Consider the following 25,280-nt stretch of genomic DNA (forward strand, 5'->3'; position numbering starts at 1 on the left):
TTTCATATGGGAATCTTTTTTCAACATTATAAGAAATCTTTATGAAGGAAAATTATCGATCCTAATCCTAAATAAATTGAATTTGGAAGGATTACATTGAAATGAAGAGAGTGAAAAAAGGGAAAATATTTTTTTAATTCACAATATTTTGTGTATAGAAAACAATATTTACACCATTTACGTTTCTATTTATATTTATAAACAAGTCCACTTCCTTCTCTACAAAGACAAGTATTTATCGTGTAAGCATGTCCTTGATTTTCCAAAAAAACGATTGGTCATTTGGCTTTTGGCTTTTGGTTTTCAAATGCTTTTAAATTTATGTTTTGACATCGAATCTTGCAAAAATTATTCACACAGATTGAAAGATTCTATATTGATTTTGAGTTTACAACTCCGTAACAATGATCAATTAAACACTTACTTATAAGATTAATTTAGCAAAGTGGTTAATATCATTTAATTAAAATGCCATTTCTTTTGTTTTGACAAATAAACCTCTATTATCCATAAATTTCTACTTTCCAAACAGAAGATGGAAACTCGGATTAATCTGTATTTTTTTATTATATTTGAAATTTTTTTAATATATTATCTAAAAATAATTTTTAAAAAAATAAAAATATATTATTTTAATATAAAAAAACTCTATACTATTCTTGCATCGGCGGATTCAAAACACTCCATTTTATTCAGCCCAAAAAGGCCACTGTTGGAGAAAACGAATCACGAAACGTTTCGGACGTGCTGTCTTGTGAAACAAGTCCAGTGAGCTCAAGCCATCTGACTACCTACAAAAGCAAAGCAGCTCTTTCTCTCAAGAGCAAGAAATTGTTAAGCAATTTAGATCCAATCAAAGATGTTTCTCACAAGGTAATGAATAAGCTCCATTATTAGTTCCCTTTCATAAAAAAATCTCCCTTCTTTTTGTATCTTTTTCTTTGACGATTTGTGTTTGATGTTTTAAAATTTTGAAAAAAAGGACTGAGTATGATAGAGGAGTCAACACTTTCTCTCCAGAAGGAAGATTGTTTCAGGTTGAATATGCTATTGAAGCCATCAAGGTAACCCTCTAAACCCCTCTTCAAAACCCTTTTCTGTTACCACTGAAAAAGTTCTGATCTTTTTTTGTTCTTTTGATATTTCACTCAAATCCCATTACTGAACGTTCGATCTTATGCATCTTATTTGGATAGAATAGGATTGTTTTGTGAATTTTTCAACTGGGTTTTGAAGAATTAGTCTTGTTAACGGCGTTATCGTATAGATTTTAAGTTTTCACCGTGATATTTGGCAGCAGAGATGTTATTTTTAAAACCACAGGATGTGGCAAGTTTTTGGGTTTTTCTATATGATAATAATTAAGAGACCCGTGAATGTACTTGATAGTTGCTCTATTATCGACAGTATTTTTATTGGTTGTGGGTACTAATAATTCATAGAAGTAGATGCTGATGGCTAGCTATATTTTTGAACTAATTAGCTTTTAGGAATGTCCTTAAAATATATGAAGTGATTTAAATTATAAGTCCTTCAATCCAATAAATAAGCTAAAAGATGTTACTGATTGGGTATATGCACATGTGTTTGTAAGAACTTGGAGAACTGTTTTTCTCCTCTTTTTTGTTATATGTTTATTTTAAAGCAATAAGATTTCAGATTATCTAAGAAACCTATGGAGTTTTTAATTATATGGGCTGTTTAGTGTGACAATATGTGTGTGAGGAATTCCCATTGCCATGTTGATGCTTTCTCACCCATGGTCAGAATATGTGATTAACAACACATTCACTATGAGCCGTCTCAATGGGAAAATTTTCAGTTCTCCTTTCTAAGAAACCTGCAAAATTGTAGACTTTTTAGAAATCATTAGTGATCTTGATTGTTTGTATTTTTAAACTTCTACTTCATAATGATGCGTTTGTTTGGCCTCCCCTCGCCTCCCTATCCATCTTCTCTCTTCGTGGTCTTTATGAGGTTGAGCTGGTTTCTACATGATTGAAATAAAGTTCTGTTTTATTTTAATCACAGCTTGGTTCAACTGCAATTGGTTTAAAGACGAAAGAAGGTGTTGTGCTTGCGGTTGAGAAGCGTATCACTTCAACCCTGCTGGTTTGTCTCTTTCTCCTTGTGTCCACTTTTCATTTTATTATATTACATGTTTGGTTCACTTCTGATTTGATAAACCTAAGAATGGATCACCTTTATATGCCAGTTTGATGATTTCCTTTGGTTTGTTTATAAGAATGTATTGTTTTGAATTTCCACTGCGCATGGTTGCATATTGGAGTGACTGAGAAATGAGACTTGTGGATCTGGACTTTATAATACATTCAATGAAGTGGTAGTTCTTTATATTTGACTTTGGACTCCTGAAGAGCTTTATAAATTAATAACCGAACTCCATCATGATGCATAAGCTCTGGAAACTTTTGCATGTTCCATGATATATTTGCAGCAATCCTAAAATCTGATTGATAACTCATATTCGAGAGCAGTGTTCCTGCAGTCCTGCTATTTTTTATGTAATAGGTTTGTCTTGGTTGTGTTGGAAGTACACTTTAACTTAGTCATAGAGAACTTGTTTCTTGGTCACACTTGGTAATGTTTAAAATGTAGATGAGTATAGCTTTATTTCAGTCATCATTTTGTTCAATTCATTTTTCAGGAGCCCAGTAGTGTGGAGAAAGTCATGGAAATTGATGAATGTATTGGATGTGCTATGAGTGGACTAATTGCAGATGCTCGTACGCTTGTTGAGCATGCCCGGGTTGAAACTCAGGTATAAGTTAATTGTAATTGTTTCTGCTGCTGCCATGATTTGGGCATGGTGAAATTGCTCCTCCACTTATTTTTTTTAAAAATTTATTCTTCAGAACCACAGATTCTCATACGGTGAGCCTATGACAGTGGAGTCTACAACACAAGCACTCTGTGATCTGGCCCTGCGATTTGGTGAAGGTGATGAAGAATCCATGGTAATAATTGTTTACCTTTTGATAATTTTTTTATATGAGCTCTCAATTCTTCATTTATGATATTCTTTTTATGGCCAATTCCCAAGCTATTGCTGTTTTTATTCATTATGATGTGCCTCTATTGGGTAAAGATGTTAAAAATCATCCTTTTTCCTTTCACTGGCAAAGTGGTGTGATCAATTTCATGTATGTCTTTTAAATTCAATTGTGATGCTCACCCTCTCTATGTATACCATATTGGAAAATACATTAACTGTTCCTTATTGGTAAATACTAGAAATGTGTGATCACCATTGTTCGTTAAGCTGCTATGGTGCATCTATTTATCTTCAAGTGGGTTGTCTTGAAAATGCTTGCACTGCTATATCCTCCTATGCTCTGGGAAGATAAAAAAAAAAAAAAGCAAGTTTCTGTTCTTGCCACTTTGATATACAAATGATTGTTATCCAAACAATTTTTCATACCATAATCTAGGTTGAACGTGGAGATATCGATATTATATGCTTTATTCTATGTTTTTAGTTACGAAGATTTTTCTCCTTTGCAGTCTCGTCCATTTGGGGTGTCTCTTCTAATTGCTGGTCATGACGAGAAAGGACCCAGCTTGTAAGTATTACTAATTTGTTTTGTTTTTGTGTTAGATTCATTTCAAATAATTACATTCCCACAAGTTACAATGGCTGTAAATTAGTTTTCCATTTGGTTTGGACACTTTCTAGTTGATACATAAACAGTGATTATGGGACTGGTCGTTGTTTTATTGAAGGTATCCCTTTTTTCCTCTTTTATTTGAATTATCTTGTGGGACCTAAGTCCTAGGCCTAAACTAGAAGCATTTACCACCATGAGAACCACTGATTTCAAATACATATCAAGTCAACTACCTATAATCTCTCTTTGATCCCCCCCCCCCCAACAAACTCTTGTGGTTGAGTTGATATCCTAGCATGTTTGATTCCCTTTCCTCCATGCCTTTTTAGCTGCAAAACATGTTATATTAACAGCACAATATTACTTGTGTTTTCACTTCTCTTTGGCCTAAAACAAGGAACTTCCATCATGCAGGTATTACACAGATCCATCTGGCACATTTTGGCAGTGCAATGCAAAGGCTATTGGTTCAGGGTCAGAAGGTGCAGACAGTACACTACAGGAGCAATATAACAAGGTATTGCTGCTTAGATTAATATTTGCCTCTTTCCCTTCCCTGGAACACTAAAAGACTTGGCAATACAATGACAAATGGAGTTTGAATGAAAAGGTTGCCGGATGGTTGCATCTTTCAAACCTTCCCAAATGATAATGGGTTGTCATCCTTGCTAATGAAACAAGTTTATTAGCCATCTTAATTGTCATCTATCATATCTTTTACTTTAAATTAGAAGTTGAAATAGAGATTGATTTTGGTAATCATGTGCAGGACCTCACTCTTAAAGAAGCTGAGACAATCGCTCTTTCTATTCTAAAGCAAGTCATGGAAGAAAAGGTGAGAACCTTTATTCTGCATAGTATAATGGGAGATTTGTGTGTATTTATGCATGCAATACTTCCTTATCCGTTTCCACTCAAAGTTCAATCAATTGAGCTGTTTAGTTGTATTGTTTGCACTTGCTTCATTATGATTAACTGGTTTATGCTAATGATTTCAGGTGACTCCCAACAATGTCGACATTGCCAAGGTGGCACCTGTATACCATTTATACACCCCTGCTGAGGTGGAGGAAGTCATTAGCCGCCTTTGAAAACAATGTTAATTTCCTAATGAAATCCCTGTTGCCTAAATTTTGCTTGAACAGTTCAATTTTTCTCTAAACTGGGCTATATTATAGGATTTGGATCACTTGGTGACTCCACTTGAGTGATAAATGTTTTATTTTGACCGGTAAACTGGTGTGAGTCGATGTTTTTCTTCAATTTTAAGGTCAATCTGGTGTGAATCGATGTTATTCCTTCAACTTTAAGGTCAATCTAGATATTTAGCCAATGGTATGGTTTTCTGATTGTTAAACTCCCAAGTTAGGAGAAGTGTGATCATCCAGGTCCCTGGCCGCGAAACTGTTAACATGGATCAACAAAATCCAATCTCCTTCCATTTTTCCGCAAGAAAATGCGTCTCTCGGAAGACTCTGCTTCTTAAGGGACTGCTAGCATCGTATTTAACTATCCTCTCTCCAGCAAACCTGGTCTGCATGCGACAAGTTATTTGTAAGGCTATTTTCCTAGCTGAATCACAGCAATCCAACCCTCAAATCTTTTCCGACGTTTAGGGATGGCGAAGGATATCTATGTGGATATTTCGGGTATCTATATTAATATTTTGTTTGACTATTATTTATTATTCATTAAAAAATAAAATAGTAATATATGTATATTTGATTCAAAAAAATATAAATATTCAATGTATATATTCTATATAATATAATTATATGTCTTAGGTTTATATTAAATTTAATAATATTTATATTCTATTCATTATAAATAAAATTAAAGGGTGTGGAGAAATTACTTTTCCCTTACATCCAATGCATTGTGGATTATGATGAATTACTATTATCCACAATACATTTATCTTTCTTTTTTTTTTGCACTTTTTCATTTTTTTTCTCTAACTTTCCTCTCTTTTTTCATTTATTTTTTATTTTAAAATTATATTTGTTGATTTTACTTTTTAAATATTGAACTGGTTAAAAATTTTGCTTTGTAATTTTTTTCTATAAAGTACTGTGGATTACTGCGGTGTTTTCCTACATATTTCTTCTATTTATTCTTTTATTTTTTCAAATTATATTTGTTGATTTTTTTTTTATATTGAGCTGATTGAAAATTTAATTTTGTAATTTTTTTCTTTAAAATATTGTTGATTACTACAGTGTTTCTCCGCATGGTTTTTTTTTATGATTTTCTCTGAAATTATCTTTTTTTATTTTATTTTTTAATATTGAGCTGGTTAAAAATTACAGTTATAATATTTGAGAAAAGCACTGTAACTTTTATCGCAAATTATTGTTGATTGCTACAATGTTTTTTTCCATATGGTTTTTTTCTATTTTGCTATGTTTAGTTTCTTTTATGTTTTCTTTTTTTGTAATATTTTTTTTTAAATTATCTTCGTCATTTTTATTTTTTTAAATATTGAGTTGGTTTGAATTTAACTTTGTAATAAAGCTTAATCATGTGAGGAAAGCACTATAGCTTTCCTCACAAAACATTGTAGATTGTTACAGTATCTCTCCACATGATTTTTTTTTTCTTATGATTTTTTCAAAATTATCTTTGTTAATTTTATTTTTTAATATTAAGCTGATTTAGAATTACAATTATAAGTCATTACAAATAATATTAAATCATGTAGGGAAGCATTGTAACTTTCATCACAAAACACTATGAATTACTATATTGTTTCTAACATGATTTCCCCCCCTTTTTTTTGGTGTTTTTTTTTCTCTAAAATTATCTCTGTCGATTTGATTTTTTTAATATTGAGCTGATTAAAAATTTAGCTTTGTGAATTTTTTTTTAAAACACTATGAATTATTGTAGTGTTTTCCAATGTGATTTTTTTCAAAATTATCTATCTTTTTTTTTTTGGAATATTAAGTTGGTTAAGAATTATAATTACAATAAAGTTAAATCATATGGAAAAAGCATTATGATTTTTCTCACAAAACACTGTGGATTACTATAGTATTTCTCTAAATAGTTTTTTTATGTTATTTTATTAGGGAAAGGACTATAATTTTCCTCACAAAAAATTATCAATTGCTACAATGTTTTTCCTCATGAGTTTTTTTCTTCCAAAATTATTTGTTGGTTTTTTTAAAAAAAAAATATTAAGTTGATAAATAATTTAGCTTTATAATTTTTTTTCTTTTTATTAATAGAAAAGTTAAATCATGTGGTGAAAGCATTGTATTTTTTCTCACAAAATACTATGAATTGCTACAAATTATTTTGTTCAATCTCTAAATTTTTTATCACCAACATAATTTGTTTTACATGAAATATTGACTCTATCATATCTTTAATTTTTATTATTTAAATTCATAATTATAATATTATCGAATATATTTATTTAATAAATCCACAACAGTGTGCGGGTATGACATATCATCTCAAAATAATCGAAGAACATTTTCTTTAGGGTTATGCTTTTAGACTTTTTAACCTTGCGATGTCCCCTCTCTCTCTCTCCCTCTAAAAAAAGGAAAAAAAAATTCAACTCTTTTGATTTATTTCTTTCTTCCTCGCCCAACCGAACAAGAACACGAACCAGAAGCAGAACTAAATCACCAAAATCTCCGGTTCATTATATTTATACTTTTAATTCCGATTTCTTTCTCCTCAATCCCTCTGCCCTGCCCTGCTCTGGTGTGTAAAAAAATAATAATTGAATTTTCTTTAATTTTTTTAAATTATAGAAAATAGCGATTGGACGATCAATTATCGAACTCGAATCCCAATATCAAAACCTTCTTGATGCGATCTCTTTCTTTCTATTTCAGCTTCAGGTTTTTTTTTTTTTAGGTTTCGAAAATTTGATCGATTCTATTCTGTTCCAATTCGGTACCTAATTCTCTAAATTCTTTAGGGTTATGCTTCCTCACTCTTCGAATTATCTTTACCCTCTTTCAATCTCCCCTTTTTCCTTCGATTTTTACTCATCACTCAATGATTTTTTAAAAAATATTTTTTCCCAAATTAGTTTCCTTTTATTGATTTTCTGTTTTTTTGTTTCAGTTGGAGAGCTATTGGTGTAAATTTAAAGAGGAAAGGAGATGAATGTGCAAGCGCATCTGTCCGGGCAGGTTTCTAATCAATTACCGCCGCAACAGAATGGGAATCAGCAGATGCAGAATTTAGCAGCATCAGCTAATGCTCCTGCGAATATGCTCATCATTGATCCTGAGCTTTGCCGAGCTCGCAACTTGATACACCAAAAAATGTAAGGCTTTGACTTTCCTTTCAGTTTTAAGTCTCCAATTGTTTCGGAAATTTGTCAGTTTGATTGCTATTTCTAGAAGCATCAATACTACATTCCATTTGGTAATGCTTTTCCAAGTGAAGAAAGCTTCAAATTTCACATTGCATTGCCAAACACACACTACATTTTGCTATTTATTGAAATTGAGAGAATAATATTTTAGTTATTGATTCTACTTACCACCTTACATTTGCACCCTTGTAATACCTGTTTCCTAGACGGAATATTGAAGGACTGATTTTTTTATTTTTTTTTAATATGTATTCTCTCTAGATTTGAAATTATAATGCGGCGGCACTCTCAGCCGGTGGATGATACACAGAAACAAAAGTTTAAGGGCACTGCCAAACGCTTAGAAGAGGGTCTATTTAAAGCTGCTCAGACTAAGGTTTTTCTCCTTATCGATTTAATTCTTATTTACGTGTGTATTTGGACTGTTGTTTTTGTGTCCACATATCAAATCTTTAATGGAGATATTATTTTATTCTGCTTTCAGTAAGAAAGGGGATAGATTGATTGCTGAAATCATGTTAACTACTTTAAAAGACTGGTTTTTTTTAATCCTCAGAACAGCTTTAAAATGTAAATCACTAAACTAATTCATTATTTCTTTACAAATATGCTGGATTTCATTCCTTGATTGTTCTTCAGGGTTTTGTTTCTGTTATTTTTTATTTTTTTTAATTTACGCTGCTGTCGATTTTGTTTTGTAGGAGGATTATTTGAACCTGAATACCTTAGAGAGTCGCCTGAGTAGTATGCTCAAGCGCTCCTCTACAAAGAGCCACAACCAACGTCATCCGCAGCTTGTTATTAATTAAATAAGACAAGTATCCTCGTTGGGGTCATTATTCATTAAATTGTCATCCCCGCAAACACGGCATCACGTGCTCTCTGTGTACAGCTACAGCAGACGAGCGAGGATCATTAGCCCCATCAGATGTCTCCAATGTTAGTACCATATCCGGCTGTTATGATACTACAATTAATAAGACAATGTTTTTTTTTTTTTTTTTAATCATGGCATTTCGTATTCTTCGATGCTTTAAATTAAATTTTGTAACTGTACATATAAAATATGTAAACAATACATGGACGGCAGAGTGTAGCTGCTAACAAAAATATACATCACAGGATGATGCTAAAGAAAAAAAAGAAATCAATGCTTGAGGGGCAAATAGCTTATAGATTAAACATGTTGCATGGTTTTGTTTGTTATCAGACATGACCGACGAAGGCCAGAAACAAATCCGGCCAATTAAAGGAACTGACGAACCGTGCGCAGGGATGGACACAACATGTCAAGATCTGGAACTTGACACCACCTTCATATAAACCTGCAATACCACAACCCATGCGCCATACATTCATATGTCCATGAGGACTTCAACGTAGTTGGGGCCTGGGGGCGTGTATTATTTGCAAGAGAATAAAGAGGACGCAAAAATATTATCATTATTGAGCCCAATTGTGCTGCAGAAAGATTTCTCAACTTCGTTTTCAATGAATGTGATTGCAATCCAACATATCTTTCACGATCACAACGAAGGGAAACACTTCGATGGAGGAACAATAAAGAAAAACCTTCCAAGAAAAAAAATTGCAATGTATCAAGGTAACATCCATCGTTGTATTAAAATGATGGGCTACTATCTTATTTTGTAACTTTTCAGAGTTCAAAATGCAAAGATCCTTCAATCGCTAAACTCATCCATGAAACTCTTGTGGAACTCTGTGAGACGGGACACAACTGCTGGAATCTTATCTTCTTGAGGTAGTATGGTGCACCTAAAATGCCAAGTGCCCGGAAGCTTTCACGAAAAACATCAATTCCAAGGATCAGTCAAAAGAATGATGAAGGAGAAGATAGAATTTTTTTGTTGCAGAATTATTCAACTAAGTTAACAAACTCACCTGCCCAAAGCCAGAACCAGGAACAACAACAATTCCAGTGGCATTGAGCAGACGGCGACAATAGAAGTTATCTGGAGCTGTTTTTGCAGCTTCAGCAGCTTTAATTGCCTTTTCAGGCAAGCGGATGCAGGGGAAGAGATACATTGCCCCTTCTGCTTTGTTGCAAGTTACACCCTCTAGATTATTGAATGCATCTTCCAGCGTCTAGCATTATGTAACAAATGATTATCAATACTTTTTTTAGATAAAAAAGTGGGGAGAAAAAGGAGAGCATGCTTAACAACCAAGCAATTTTTACTAGCTGTACGTCAGAAATGCCAAAAGTATAAGCACACATCTACTATACATAAAGTACAAAAAGGAGCATCAAAGAGTCACCAGTACACATTTAATCAAAAATTGTTTACCACAAGTTTGCAATTACTTCAAAAATCAGTTCATTCCTTGTAAATTTAATATTTTATCTGGACTATGTTAACTAATGCATCAAATTGGCTGCTGCATTGAACTGACCTTTGCACGTCTCGCTAAAGATGAGAGGATTCCATCTTTTTCAGCAGAGTATGATTCATATGATTCATCTCCGACCTGCACACATGACTCATGGAGATCAGACATGATATAAAATAAGTAAAATCTTAAGAGTTCTTTCTTTTCCCTGTGTGTTCTCGCTAACAACACGACACCAAATGCGTATCCAAGTTTGTTAAAGCTTAAGCTGGTCTAATCCTGGATTATAAATCCAAATGTCACAGGCATAGGAAACAAAGAAGTAACTAAAAAAGTTAACCTTAGGTGGGCTCATGACGAGACTTGCAAGAATTTGACCAGAAATGTTGGAACATAGATTCACAGATGCAACTTTGTATATTTGCTCTCTTATTTCAGGACCAAACCCAGTGACTTCCATGTAACCTCCTCTCTTTCCACACTCTCCATAGTAACCTAAAACATTACAAATGACACATGCTTCACATATTTAATCTGAAAAGTGCAGGATCTCTTAATTTTAACTTGTAAATCAATCTTACCTTTAGAGACAGACTGATAAGATACTAAAGATATATCCTTTTCCCCATATCCCATAGACCGAGCAACCTTCTTAAATGAGTGGAACTTTTTCTCGGGAGCATAAACATTTTCCTGATAAACCTGGATGAAAATCATTATATAATTATTGGGTCAATCAACCTAGACATAGTAAGAAGTCAAGAATGTAACACTAGTTCAAAACTATTGGCAAGCACCTACCTCATCCGCAAGAAGGACAAGACCTTCTTGCTTGCAAAACTCCACGATCCCCCGCTGATTATCCTCTGCAAGAACCTGAGGCATGGACAAAGGAAGTTAAATTATTCAAGCCAACCAGAAGTTATTGGCTCCCTTGTAAGAACAATATTTACAATCTTATCCAATTTCTGTGAAGCTAATTACTGTTTACCTGCCCTGTTGGGTTTCCTGGATTTATCACAACCAGGGCCCTAGGGGTAATTCCCTTGGACTTTGCATCTGCCAACTGCTTCTTAAGCTCAGAAACTTCCAAGCCCCACCCAGTTGCTTCATCAAGATAGTAGGGAACCTGAAACAAGTATAGAGGGCTTACAGCCATAAGTCACCTAAAACTAAAGGCACCAAGATATCTAACAGAATAACTTTGGACAAATAGCATTTTCATATAAAAGACACATACCAGAGCACCACCATGGAGAGCAATTGAAGCAGAGTACAGGGGATACTGAGGAATGGGACAAAGTATGCCATCTTTCTCTGATCGTATCAGTAACTGCATCATCATGTGGACCTGGCAATAAACAAACACATTTAGTTTCATTTGAAGCGAGTACAATACATACACGTCTCTTTCTAAATGGGATTAAATGTTTACCGCTGGACTTGCACCATCTGTCAAGAAAATATCATTTGGATCAGCAGGAAAGCCATCACGGGCTTCAATTCCAGCAGAAATTGTATCACGCAGTCCTTTGATTCCCTGATGTGGATAGGGAAATATGAGTCATGTTCTACACAAATATTCCACTTGAATGGAACTTTTTAAATTCCACAAGGTGAGAGCTTCGATTATAACCTGGCTGTGACTATAAGCACCAGTGGCCCTTCCAGGAATTTGATCAAGAATCTGCCAAGCTCTCTCTATGGCATCAGCACTAAAAATATTCACAGAAATGTATCAGGTATCCTACAATATTTCACTAACTCAATAAAAATGGAGAGAGTTCTTGTATAAAATCTAAACAATTAAAAAAAAGGCAGACTTAAGAATTCAAGGTTAACTTGTATACCCTAAATGGTTCTTAGTAAAGGGAAAGTGATCTACTCTTCTTTCTTCAATCATAGTATAAACAAGTATAAAGAGAAGTTCAATGATAGCATGAGAAGTTTGAATACCTGAACAAACCCTGAGTTTCACTTCTGTCCAAAATGGAAGGATGGTCACATAATGCAAGAACCTAAAGCGAAAATAATCAACAAGGAGAAACACCCCAATTGAACACAGCACAGTACCCTATAAAGCACCACAACATACTTACCTCACGGAAAAAGGTGATAGGCTGCTGACCAAGAGACTGAGGATTTCCAATATTGCAGTAAAGTATCTGCCACAAGATGATAAACAAAAATGAATCCTTTAGGGAATATCAATTGAAAGAATACATGCATGTAGCATCTCCTTTTTCTTCTTTTTTTAATAGGAGTTGATCAAACACATTTTATATTATCTTCGTTGAAACAGAATGCCAATTCCTAGAAAAGTGAAAATCCAGCAAGTGAAATCTGCTTTCTGAAAAATCCAGAAGCGCTGGAAATTTCCTTTGAATATTGTTACTAACAAAAAAAAGCAACACAACACCACACATCAATAGCATCGAAAAATAATTGAGGATCAAAATCATTAATCTACCTTGGGCAGCTTAACCGTGCTAGATAAATACCATGTTTACAAACCCAATAAGAACAAAATGTAAAGATAAAAGCTACACACCTCATCAAAGGGGTGTGAGCCTGGCTTAGACTTTAACTCTTCTTGTAACGCCTGTTTAAGATGAAGGAAAATTCATGATCACGTCCAGTACATAAAGCTCCTTTAATAAAGTCACAATAAGTAAAAGCACAAGCTTCAAATAGAAACATCCTGCCCTTTCTAACTTTGAAGTGCATGATACAGCCAGTCATGTGAATTACCTGTGCAAGGGTGACAATCTCGCCACGGACAGCATATTCACATTTTAAAACCTGGGAAGCAGAATATCATAGTTAATAAACTAGGAATATCAGGAAACAAAACAAAAGGGAAACAAAGGAATGCAAGAGAGTTCAAGAAAAGTTACCAATAACCAAAAACTCAAGAATTCTTTAACTTTAGAGCAAGGTTAAACGCTCCTTGACTTCAGTAAAAATAAATATTGGTGTTTTTTCAGGTGAATCAAAGTTAAGCATTTTTATTTTTTTTTCTTAAATCGATAGTGGATAGCACAGAAAGAGCTTTTGCATATTCTTAATCAGATTCTATAAAATATGATAATGTCACTAAGCACAATTAAAAATTTGCAATAAATAAAGCAAAAGGATTTGATAAGATAAACATAGAAAGAATCACTAGGCCTATGTGCTTTGCTTACTGGACTTCCAGTTTGAAGCATGAACTAAGATTCCAATCTATCCGACCATTTTTAATGCATAAATGAGCAAAACCAAAAAAAAAGGACACGTTCATGTATGTATCCATAAAAGAAAAGGCAAAGACAAATCAAAGCACAACCCAATAGCCAGAAAAGGAATCTAAAACAACAAAGACAAACAGAAAAAACAAACAAAACACTAGCATAAACCTAGAGCATATAAAACTCAATAAAACAAAACAGGGAAAATGAAAAAGAAAAACCCAGATGAAAAATCCAACCAAAATCAAGAACCAAACAGATAATCAATAAAAGAAACAGCACAATTGATGTTGAAAAGAAAAGAGGGTACCTTGGGATTAATGTTATCAAGAGAAACAGGAGGCATAGATGAAGGAGGAGGGGTGGGGGAATCAAGAACGGAGGTAGAAGACAGGAAACGTGAAGGAGAAGAGGCTAAAGGACGCAGCAGCCGCACGTTCCAATGATTTTGACAGGAGCAGTTTGAAAGGGCTTTAGCTGACCTAATAACGGATCTCCGCATCTCTTATATATTGTTCAGATGTTACTTGAATGAAAGGAATGGAATATCACACGCAAAAGAACTATTACTACAAGAAAGCACGAGAGAGAGTAGGGGGGGGGGGGGGGGGGGGGGTGAGAGAGAGAGAAGACAGGAGATTATGTGTCTTCTCAGGAAAAAATAAAATCGGACCCACTATGAAACTACTTTGGAAAATGAAACAAACAAGTTCTGCCCTTTGTCTGGTCTTTCAGTTAAAAGATTTTTTTTTTTTTTTTACATTAAAAAAATAAGTTCAGAGTTTTGACATCATAACACAGCTGGGAAAAAAAATTAAATAATATATTTTTTATATTTTTAAATATAAAAAAATAATTATTCCATTTCATAAAAAATAATATTTAAACATGTTGCTTTTTAAAAAAATAGCATATTTTCATCTTTTCACTAAATATACTATTTTCAAACATAATAAGATAATTATTACATTTTATAAAAAGCAACATTTAAATATGTTGCTATTCTGAAATACAATATATTATGAAATTTGAATGTCTTTCAAAATCAAAGGAGCACATTGAGACATATCAGCTCCTTCTTACTCTTTAAAATTGACACTCTTAACCTTTATCTCTCTAAGATAGTGTTTTTTGCTCGAAAATACATTAAAATAAATTTTTATTATTTTTTATAATTATTTTTGACATCATCACATCAAAATGATCTAAAATCATAAAAAAAAAATTAAAGATTTTTAAAAACGCTTTTTAAACGCAAAAAAAAAAACCCACCAAACAATTGTTTTTTTTTCCTTAAAACACTCAAAAATCAATCTCATCCTAGTTTTTAAGTATCCTTAGATGTTTTTCTGTTCAAAATCCATTATTGTCGTCACTATTGATGTTGCTGCCACCACTCTAGTCATTTTTCTAGCCCTTCAAGCAAGGTAAACATACGATATTGCTTATAAATTTATGTTTAGTTTAATTGTAATGGAATAATTGTTTAGGTTGAATCTAGGGTTTAGGGTGAATTTATGGTATGTTGAGTTAATGATAAGTTAATTATGAATACCATTAATTGGGGTTGATTTGATATATTTCAACATGAAAATAAATTATTTTAATTAATTATGTGCTGCATTTAATTTTGGATAAGTTGTCGAGTTATGGGTTTTGCGTGGATTGTTGAAATCAGCTAATAATATAATTAATTACATTTGATGATTTAATGCAATAGAGCATGAATGCAATAGAATTATGACAAATTACATGTTGTGTTGAATTGTTGATAAGTTGATGAGTTTGATATTTTCTTTAAATTATTTTAATTTGCTATGAATTTGGATATGATTTAATACAGCTAAGCATGAAGATATCAATTAGATTTGGTATCATGAATTGTGTTTAATTTTGGTCAAGCTTGCTTTTACATTAATTTTTTTAAAAAAAAAAAATTTGATTGAATTTGCTATGAAATTTGTCAATTAGGGTTGGGATGATTCAATTTAGTTAAGATTATGTCCATTTGACCAGAAATTCAATTTGTTATATATATATATATATATATATATATATATATATATATATATATATATATATATACAACATATTTATACTAAGTCATTATGGTGACATTATTGTTCTTTATATGAACAATAATATCACAAAAAAATGACAGAAATAGTTTATTTTTAAATGATAATTTAGGCATGTCATATGCAGAAATTAAAGAAATTATTTATCATGGACTTGGATGAAATTATAATGATATTGATGTTAAAATAATTTAAAAGTATCAAATTATTTTATCTTATATCCATTGTGTGTGATGGAAGTTTTAAGACAGTGATTGATTATTTCATTCAAAGTGATTTGAACATAATGGTATTATTTATGAGTAGTTGACCTAGATATATAGTTTGGCTACAGACAACACATTCCAATCGATATAGATATGAGTGATGCTTTGCACGCAATAAAATATTGGGGTAAAAATGATGATTACATCTAATTAAACCATAATACAGTTTATTTATCACATTGGATGGCAAGGAAGAATGATATATTTATAGAGATGCATCATGTTATTATAGATGAAAAGTATTTAATTTGGTATATGAGCACCACACGTCGGGTCATTACTCAATACAATATGAGCAATATGCTCAACAAATTCAAAATATCGTAAGTAATCAAATCTTTTTATAATTAATATATGTTAAACGTCGAGTTTTATTTATTAATTTTTTAATTTAACAATAATGTTAATTAATATTAGGTTGACTCTATGTTACGGGAGGGTCAAAAGGCTGCATTTATACTTTGTAATATTAATGAAGAAAACAAATTATACATGTATGCATCCATGTGGTTCAATGTTTGTCGCACACATTGGACTTGAATTCTTTAGAGAGAGGTTAACTCTTAATGATGTCACAGCAGAGGATGAGCTCACTTAGGCAGGGCAATTGCTAGATCCAGTTATGTTATTAATGAGTCCATATCATCTGGCATACAACATAAACGTAGATAAATAGATGAGTTATATTGATATTTTGGAATCTAAATTACTAGAATGTTGTATTATTTAAGTATTTGAGATTCATTTTCCATGTATATATGTTTTTTTTTATTTACATTTTTAGGACTACTTGTGATTTATGAAATGTGATAATTTATTGAGTTTGGATTCTTTGCAAGGTTTTTTAAGAATGACATAATTTTGGTTATAGTTATAATAGGCAAACTTTGTCAAATTTTTGTTAAAATTAAAAAAACAAAACAAAAAACTCTTTAAAATCACTAAGTTAACTACCAGATTAACAAACTAAATAATAAATCTTATAAAAAACCTTTTTTGTTAGATTTAGATGTTAGAGAAATTTGTTGCTAGAAGACTAAAATTTAATCAATGTCATAGTTCAGAACCACAACATTTAATTAAAAGTTACATTTTTGAACTACGACATAAATTAAATACCATGATTCAAAACTGATATATCCAAAAATATGCTATTTTAATTAAAATTTTTATTGATATAGGGGTGTTTGGGAATATGATAACGATTGTTTTTCAAAGTGTTTTTTCGCTCATAAATGCATGAAAAAAAAATGTTTTTTTTTTAAGAAATTTATTTTTGTATCAATACATCAAAATAATTTGAAATTATAAAAATTAATTTTAAATAAAAATAAATAAATTTTCATGAAATATTATTTTATATACAATTTCAAACAACACGGTAATAATTTACAATTTCTTTTTATTTTGCATGCGAATTGGGAAATTTATCCTCAGCCCTCAGAGTTCTTTGAAACAGGGGCGTGTAGAGGAGTGCAACTTCAGATGTGGAAGGGTAGGGCCCACTTTCTTCTTTTGAACTTTCTTTGACCTTGAAGTACAGCTTGCATAGTCAGCATATTCTAATGCCAGATCATGGCAACGACAAAATTAGTCATGGTAATAAAGACAAGAATGGCTGACTGTGTGACACGCATTCATGAGCTTCGCATTTGATGGATAAGTACCATGTATTAAAACAATGGTGTGTGTGTATTGTTTGTTTGTTTGCTTGGCTACCGATTGCTCTTCTTCTTTGTCTGACAAAAAAAAAATAGCTTTTTTTTTGGCTTGTTGGGACTGCAACTCAAATTTTTGGGTTTTCACATTTGCAGCATCTAATATACACACTAGTTATATGATCTGATATGTGCGATGTTGCTGGTTATTTTTTATATATAAAAAATATTAAAAAAACTAAAATTTAAAAGTTTTAGATTTTCTGCAAAGCTATACCCAAGAGTTTTGGATTTGGCTACAACGTCTTAACCTAAAAGTAATATTTATAATATTAATAATAACATTAAACTTACATGGCCCAAGTTTAAGTGAACCTGACTGCAATACCGAACTCAAGAACATTGGATGTGGGTCTGGCTATAAGGTTGTGTCATAAAAATATAATAATTAAATAAATTAATTAAAAAGAAAAAAAAAACAAAGAAAAAAACCAATAGGAAGGAAAAAAAACTAATGAAGAAAAAGGAAAAAAATGAATTAATTAGGTTAACCCTTTAAATCAGGTTATCCCGTAAAACCTGGCATTCGCGTCATGAAAGTTTGATAACTAAATAGAAAAAAATAATTAACGGATTTACCCAGAATTAACTGGGTTAACCCATCAAACCAAGTTAACCCGTCAAACCCGGGACACGTGTCATGAAAGTCTTATAATTAAATAGAAAAAAAATTTAACATTAACAAACTAAACTAAATGAAAAAAATTAATTAAAAAAGAAATCTGGGTTAACGCGTCAATTCAGGTTAACCCATCGAGCCCGGGATCCGTATCATGAAAATCTGATAACTAAATGAAAAAAATTTAACATTAACAAACTAAATCAAATAAAAAAAATTCATTAAAAAAATAAATTAAAATTAAAAACGAAAAATATAATATAATATAATATAATTATAATTATAATATAATATATTAATAAGTGAAAGGTGTGGGGAAGCAACGGTGCTTTCTCTACGCCTTTTAGAGTATTACTTAATACATACAATAAACAAATGTGGCAAGATGGATTTTTTTCTTAAATAAATAAATAAATGTGTTGCTAATATATTTTTTAGAAAAAAGTAATTTAATTATGAATTAAAAATATGATTTATCAAGGACAATAACTTTTTAAAATATTAAGATAGCAATATCTCGGATGACATCATTTATTTATAATAGTAAGATGGTGAAAAGCATGAATTTACCCGGGTTAATCTGGTTAACTTGTAATATTTATGACTTAGGTTGTCAAATTGTGATAACATTATAGCAAATAAATTTTAAAAATAAAGTTCAATTCATAAATAAACTAATATCAAATAATAAAATTGAAAAAAAAAATCAATTTAAAAAAAATAAAAAAAAAACTGCTTAAGTTAACTCGGGTAAATTGACTAAACTCGCAACATAAGATATCAAAATAGGATAACCTCATAGAAATCAAATAAAAAATAATTACAAAGTCAAATCCCCAACCAGCATAATGCTAAAGGGAAAAACTAGATTTTTACAAAATGGATAAAAAAAAAAAAAAAAAAGCTCAAATCTATCTTGGCAAACCATCTAAACAGGACATGGATAGTAAAACGAGATAATTTCACAATTTTATTTTTTTAAAAAAATTATAAAGTCTAATTATCAACCAACTTAATATTAAAAAAAAAATTAAAAAAAATTTATTTAAATAAATAATAAAAAGAGATTCAAGAGAACTTGAATTAACATGTCCAAACCTCTTATCCGGTTTATGAAAACATAATAACCCCATAGAAAGGAGTAAAAAAAACATGATGAGCATCAATTACAAATCAACCTAATACTAAGGATGAAATTGAAAAAAAAAAATTAAAAAAAGAAAAAGAAAAAAACACATAAATCAACCTGAGCGAACCTTCCCAACTCATGATTTGGATCATAAGATTGAGATTATCTCATAGAAGGAAAATAAAATAAAAAAACTACAAAGCTCCATTTCTAACCAACCAAATGTTAGGGAAAAAAAAAATCTAAAAATAAGCTTTATTCTAAAATATTAATAAAAAAAAGACCCATGTAAACTCGAGTTAAACTGAAAAATCTGATATTTGGAATCATAAGACTGAGATTACTTCATAGAAGAAAATTAAAAAAAAAACAACAAAGTTTAATTTTTTAATAATAAAATATTAAAGAATAAAATTAAAAAAAATTATTGATAAAAAAAACTATAAAAATAATAATAATAATTAAATTTGATATAAAAAATACTTTAACACCTAATTTTGGTCTTATCAGAGTGATAGGTGTGGAAATCCAGTTGAGGAGGAGAAAATAAATAAATAAAAAAGAAAAATGGTTTGCCTGAGCCAAACCAGAAGCCCGCCGCTAACATATGTCACATGTGGTGGTGGACCAGGACGATTCGAGCCAGATAACCTTAATGAAGGGTGAAAGGAGATGTCAAAGGCTATTTAAGTGCAACAATCCCTCTCACTCACGGGCCATCAATTCTCTCCAATTTTTCCCCTTTAATTCAAATCAATCCTTGAATTGTTAATTTTCAAATTCATCCTTAAAGCTTTAATTGCTTTGAATCAATAAAATTAATTTTTTTTATAACCTAAACTAAGCATTGATTGAAAACTAATTTTTTTTCTTGAGACCACTAGAATCCCATGTGAATTAAATCGAAACAAACTTTAAGTTGGAATCCAAAATTAATCTAATATAAAAAGAATAAAATTAAAAAAAAAAGAAATTAAGTATCTTAAAAAAAAAAAACAATATGAATTTACTATTACAATATGTGTGTCTTGTGATACAACAAAATTGCTATAGCAATTTCACCAGCCCTTTTAATTTCTTTTGTAATATTTGACGAGGAAAAAAAATATATCTGATGCATAAGTTATTTTTTGAAAATATCACTTTCAACAAAAAAAAATTACTAAAGTGGTATAATATAAAAAAATATTAAAAAAAAAAACATAGTTTAAAGGATTGCATTATTGGGAACAACGTAATCTATTGGTTGTGAAGCACAACTATTTTTTTTTAAAAAAAAATATACAAATTGTGTTATTGGGAACATCAATAGATTTTGTTGTTCCTAACAACATGCTCAAAGCGGGTTGTGTTGCTCCGAACAATGCAGCCCATAAAATTAAAAATCATTTGCGTCTTTTTCCCCATTTCTCTTCTCTCTTCTGCTAAAACATTTCATCATTCACCTGAGTTTCTCCTACCATTTACAATATCTCCCCTTCAATTAAATTTTTTTATGTTATTTTTTTTAATCAAAATAGTTAATTTATCCATTCTTTTTAATAAAAATTATTATCCACCGTGAGATCAAATATATATATTATTTTTTTAAAGTATTGTTTGTTTAAAAATATATTAAAATAATATTTATTTATTTATTTTTTAAATTTTAATTTTTATATTAGTACATCAAAATGATCCAAAAAATTAAATTGATTTTTTTTTAATATTGAAACAATAATAAATTGGATTAATCCAAGTTTCATAGCTTGACTCATCAAATCTATAACATGGGTGATAGAATCCATTGAGTTTAAAAACTTTATTTTTAAAAATTATTTTTAATTAATTATACCATAAATAAATAAACGCTAACCCTAAATCTTTTAGTATAGAAAGTGTAATTGATCAAAGAACTTCGAGTAGATTATAACATGGTACTTAAAGCTTAACAAAATTAATTAATTAGATCTCATGGTTTAAAAAGCAATCTATTTAATTCATATTTTCTAAAATTTGTACACACAATATTCCTTGCATTTAATGTTTTCAATTTTTTTCCCTTGTTTGAGAAACAAAAGAAGTAAAAGAGATTTTTTTAAAAAATAAAATCTACAGTGTTGAGGAGTGTCAACACTAGGCAGGAGACTATTTTGTTATTTTTAATATTTTAAGAATCAAACAATTAATTTCGACAAACTACAGGGACCAAGATTATAATTACCTCAAGAACTTAGCAGAAGCTCAGCCCTCTAAACAAGCACCAAGAAACAACAGAGGCTGTAAACGTAACCAGGAAAAAGAAAAGAAAAGAAAAGGTAAAGAAAAAGAAGAAGAAGAAGAATCCTCCGCATTTGTAGTATTTTTGTGCTCTCAAAATATGCAGTGTAGAGTGAATTATTTTAAAGATAAAAAAAATATACTTTCAAGCAAAATCACAATTAAACCTTAATTAAAAAATAGCATAAACAAAAATCATCTAAAAGAGGTGGAAAGCTGAAAAGGGAGGTATACATGTACATTGAGGATAAACTCTGACACTTTTTTTTATAAGAAAAAATAAAAAATAAAATGTGTAACAAAAGAAGAAAGTTTGAACACTAATGTCTATAAACATTTTCCTCTCCTCTCTAAAGAAAGAAACAGTAAAGGTAAAAATCATCCTCTTCTGGTGATATTTTAATTTACCAAACTTGACCGACATTGGATCATGGCACTTGATCACAATCACACCTTCCCAACAATTTTAAATCATAACGCTGATTGGAACGTCACGCTGGTTGGCGACAACCACTCGGTGCCTTGGATGAAGGAGTCTACAGCGAATTTCGCTGCCTCGTCCACCGTAAGAGCTGGCTTGTAACCGTCCCATGTAACCCTTCCATCAACAATAGCACCAGGACCAGTGTTCTGGTACTCTGCATAGAATATGGTGGCCGGTGGATCCACACCACTGACCCATGATATCCAACCTGATGGTTTCAAGAATGACCCGATATCGGACTGCATAATGACAGTGGTGGAGTAATCCTTCCAAGGCCTACCGAGGTAAGTTGGAGCTGTAACATTATCCAAAGCAGAAAACTTGCACTTCTGAATTGAAATGCCAGTGTTTTGATTAGGATCCTTCTTTCCCTGGGCTGTGATGGTGTTGAATTGGTTGGTTAAGGGTTGCCTGGGCTGGATGTTGCAGTTTTGGAAGACGACCGCAGCATTGCCGAAAATGAAGTCAATGGTGCCGGTAATGTCACATTCACGGTAGAATTGTCGATTTGAGTGAGCATAGAGTGTGTCCTGAAATGCATCAAAGGCGCACCGATAAAATACTGACATGTCCGAGCCGGACCTGAAGGCCACTGCCTGGTGCTTTGCTGCCCCAGCCGTGTTAATGAACTTCATATCTCTGGCAAAGAACCCCTTGCCGGCAACCGCTGGTGATCACAACAGAATACTAATTAGAACTCAATTTCCAAGGATGTAGCTTTCGGAAAAAAATCAAATATTTGAACCACTAGCTACTACATGATCCATGACCCTATCAGAATTGACTGGTCAGCTTCGCTATTAACGAGAACCTAACAGCATCCTCCTAGAGAAGTGTAAGTGCAGGCATGGAGCAAGCTTAGATTTGAATATCTTTTCTTTTGGGTTTGAAGGGCCTCTTTTGGGTGACAACACTAGGACAGAAAGTGAGGAATCCATGTTCTACTAGTGCAAGTGGTGCCGGCCAACACAAACTACAGTAACAAAGCAACGAGCATCTGTCACTTGTTCTGTCGTTAAAGTTTCTTTATGTTGATATTAATGCACTTTGATTCCCTAAGGCTACGCTATACCTATCTCTGACCTGAAAACTACAGCAGTCAGTTCCACTAGTGACGATACTAAAAACCACAAATAAGTCAAAAGTCCTAATCTCTATGCATACTCGCAGGCCCGTCACTTCGTTTGGATTATGGGGAAAAAATGGGACCATCAGGAATGATGGCCATAGATCAGAAGACAGACAAGCACATGGTGGGTCCACAGAGCTAATTTATTATGTTCAAAGCAACATTTACAGAGACCAGCAGAATTTAGGTAAGCGTTGCCCCCATCAGTTCACATGGGGGAGTGGACATTCAAATCCATGTGCCTTTCCTAACCCTTTCATTAGAAGATGCCATTCTGCTACTAGTTGCTCTATTTCCCAGCTGAACTATTCACATGGCACAGTATGGATCATTCATGTGTCTTCCAAGTTTCAAAAATTTGGGCAATGATCATGCAGTGTGAAACAAAGAAAGACTCGTGGAGAAACCAAGAAAACAATTGTGAAGTTTGAGTCATGGATGCATAGATCTAAAATCATAATTGGTAAAGTAATCAAATTGAGAAAGCAGGACTTACCGAAAGTGGCAGTGGAGAAGGTGGGTGTTCCATCAACAAAATTTAGACTTCCTGAAACAATTGTCTTGCCCTTCCCCTCACCGTAAATCATCACGTTCCACTTGCTTTTGTCCAAAATCACATTCTCCACATATTCACCTTCCTTAACATGAATGACGAATCTTGATTCACTCTTCTTTGGAATTTTTTCTACCGCCTCACGTAGGGTCTTGCAGTCCCCAGTGCCGTCCTTCGCCACTGTGACATTCGGCGTCGGATTAGACTCCTGAAGTAGCCTTCTATCTCCCAATCTAACCCATTGAGGAAATTCTGAAACATGGCTTCTTTCAAATCCAAGTAACCTTCTATGAATTGGGATTTTGAAATCAGACAACAAACCCAGGATTTTTGCAACAATGGCCAAACTATTGCTAACGAACTCGGTAGAGTTCTCCATTGCTGTCTTGACTTGATCAAGTGTCTGGTTAAAAAGCTTTGTAGTGCTCAAATCTTGCAGAGCATCTAAACATGTTTCTTGGTCGGTAATTGTAGCACTGAGCCAAGTCTTCAAGTCATTCATTTTAGCTGGTGATAAAATCTGTTCACCTTCACCAACAGCCATTGATGATATGGAGTCATTCAGTCTATCTACAGCATCATCAAACACGGTTGCGCAGACTTTCAAAGCATCTTGAAGGGTTCTGTCATTAGTGCTTTGTATGAGCTTATCGGGGTAGTCTTTGAGCTTGGAGAGCTCATTCATTGCAACACGTAAAGAGAGCTTGAAAAGCACTTCCGGATCTGTGGTGTTACCCATTTCAAGGGCAGAGATGCTGGAGAAACATGAGGCTGGGTACTGAGTCACACTGCAAACCGCCTTCAATGAAGTGGCCGGAGTCAACTCAGGAGGAGGAACCGGGTCGGATGATGACTTGTTGTTTCGTTTGTGCACAACAACTCCTATAACAGCACCAATTATCACAGCTAAAAGAACAATGGAGGAGACAACGATAATGATCAAACGCTTCCGCGATTTTTTCCGGAAGGCTTGCTGCTCTGCCTCATCCACCTTACCATATCCTTTGAAGGAATTGATAGAATCCATAAATTGCTTTCTGTGTTTTTTTTTTTTAATCTGTGGAGGGAGGGAGCTAGCTAGCTTTACTGGGAATAATGTGAGGGCTTTGAGGGTGCGCGGCTAAGCTTTAAATCGGTGGTGTGAAAATGCGTGTGGGCTCGTTGAATGGGAGCTGGTGGGTGGGACTTTGGTTTGTCTCTGAGCTGGTGTCTTTTTATAAAGGCAGGGGAGGCAGAGATGTATGGGAATGGGATCTCCCTGCCTTTCTTCGATGCTTCTTCGTCTAGATATTATTTATTTATATTTAGTGTGAAGAAAATATCATTGCCATCCTTTCTCCTAACAAAGTATAGAACGTTCCATTTCTTATCAACCGAAATTAACACTATATATATATATAAACTACTTTGAATAATAAATAATAATTTGAAATTTAATAAATAATATTTAGAATTTAATAAATTGCGCATGAATATTTAAATTTATTATTTA

General features: G+C 32.4%; 3 protein-coding genes and 1 non-coding gene across 5 annotated transcripts; 2 read left to right on the plus strand and 2 right to left on the minus strand.

Moving 5' to 3' along the window:
* The first annotated feature begins 682 nt into the window (after positions 1–682).
* Positions 683–4,933, plus strand: LOC118038049 (proteasome subunit alpha type-5). The gene is made up of 9 exons (XM_035044324.2): positions 683–873; positions 983–1,064; positions 2,032–2,112; positions 2,669–2,782; positions 2,877–2,978; positions 3,526–3,584; positions 4,044–4,146; positions 4,399–4,464; positions 4,628–4,933. Exons 1-9 carry the CDS (start codon positions 860–862, stop codon positions 4,718–4,720), a joined length of 714 nt encoding a protein of 237 aa, XP_034900215.1. The 5' UTR covers positions 683–859; the 3' UTR covers positions 4,721–4,933.
* Positions 4,934–7,110: 2,177 nt separating this feature from the next.
* On the plus strand, positions 7,111–9,326 carry LOC118037901 (uncharacterized). 2 transcript variants are annotated; one of them, XR_012169429.1, is made up of 5 exons: positions 7,111–7,346; positions 7,716–7,920; positions 8,233–8,347; positions 8,673–8,910; positions 9,182–9,326. It is a non-coding gene; the product is annotated as an uncharacterized protein (transcript). The 2 variants fall into 2 exon arrangements; XR_012169428.1 differs by lacking the exon at positions 9,182–9,326 and having other exon boundaries at positions 8,673–8,977.
* Positions 9,327–9,389: 63 nt separating this feature from the next.
* Positions 9,390–14,171, minus strand: LOC118037900 (alanine aminotransferase 2). The gene is made up of 15 exons (XM_035044053.2): positions 13,864–14,171; positions 13,075–13,125; positions 12,875–12,925; positions 12,423–12,488; positions 12,280–12,341; positions 11,960–12,038; positions 11,759–11,863; positions 11,564–11,674; positions 11,315–11,452; positions 11,125–11,199; positions 10,905–11,025; positions 10,664–10,818; positions 10,387–10,461; positions 9,874–10,077; positions 9,390–9,770 (listed from the first exon to the last, which is right to left on the minus strand). Exons 1-15 carry the CDS (start codon positions 14,053–14,055, stop codon positions 9,654–9,656), a joined length of 1,602 nt encoding a protein of 533 aa, XP_034899944.1. The 5' UTR covers positions 14,056–14,171; the 3' UTR covers positions 9,390–9,653.
* A 7,646-nt stretch (positions 14,172–21,817) lies between these two features.
* LOC118038059 (pectinesterase 3) lies at positions 21,818–25,048 on the minus strand. The gene is made up of 2 exons (XM_035044334.2): positions 23,732–25,048; positions 21,818–22,773 (listed from the first exon to the last, which is right to left on the minus strand). Exons 1-2 carry the CDS (start codon positions 24,813–24,815, stop codon positions 22,094–22,096), a joined length of 1,764 nt encoding a protein of 587 aa, XP_034900225.1. The 5' UTR covers positions 24,816–25,048; the 3' UTR covers positions 21,818–22,093.
* Positions 25,049–25,280: the final 232 nt, after the last annotated feature.

The sequence above is a fragment of the Populus alba genome, chromosome 3 (assembly GCF_005239225.2).
Source record: "Populus alba chromosome 3, ASM523922v2, whole genome shotgun sequence".
NCBI classification, from domain to species: domain Eukaryota; kingdom Viridiplantae; phylum Streptophyta; class Magnoliopsida; order Malpighiales; family Salicaceae; genus Populus; species Populus alba.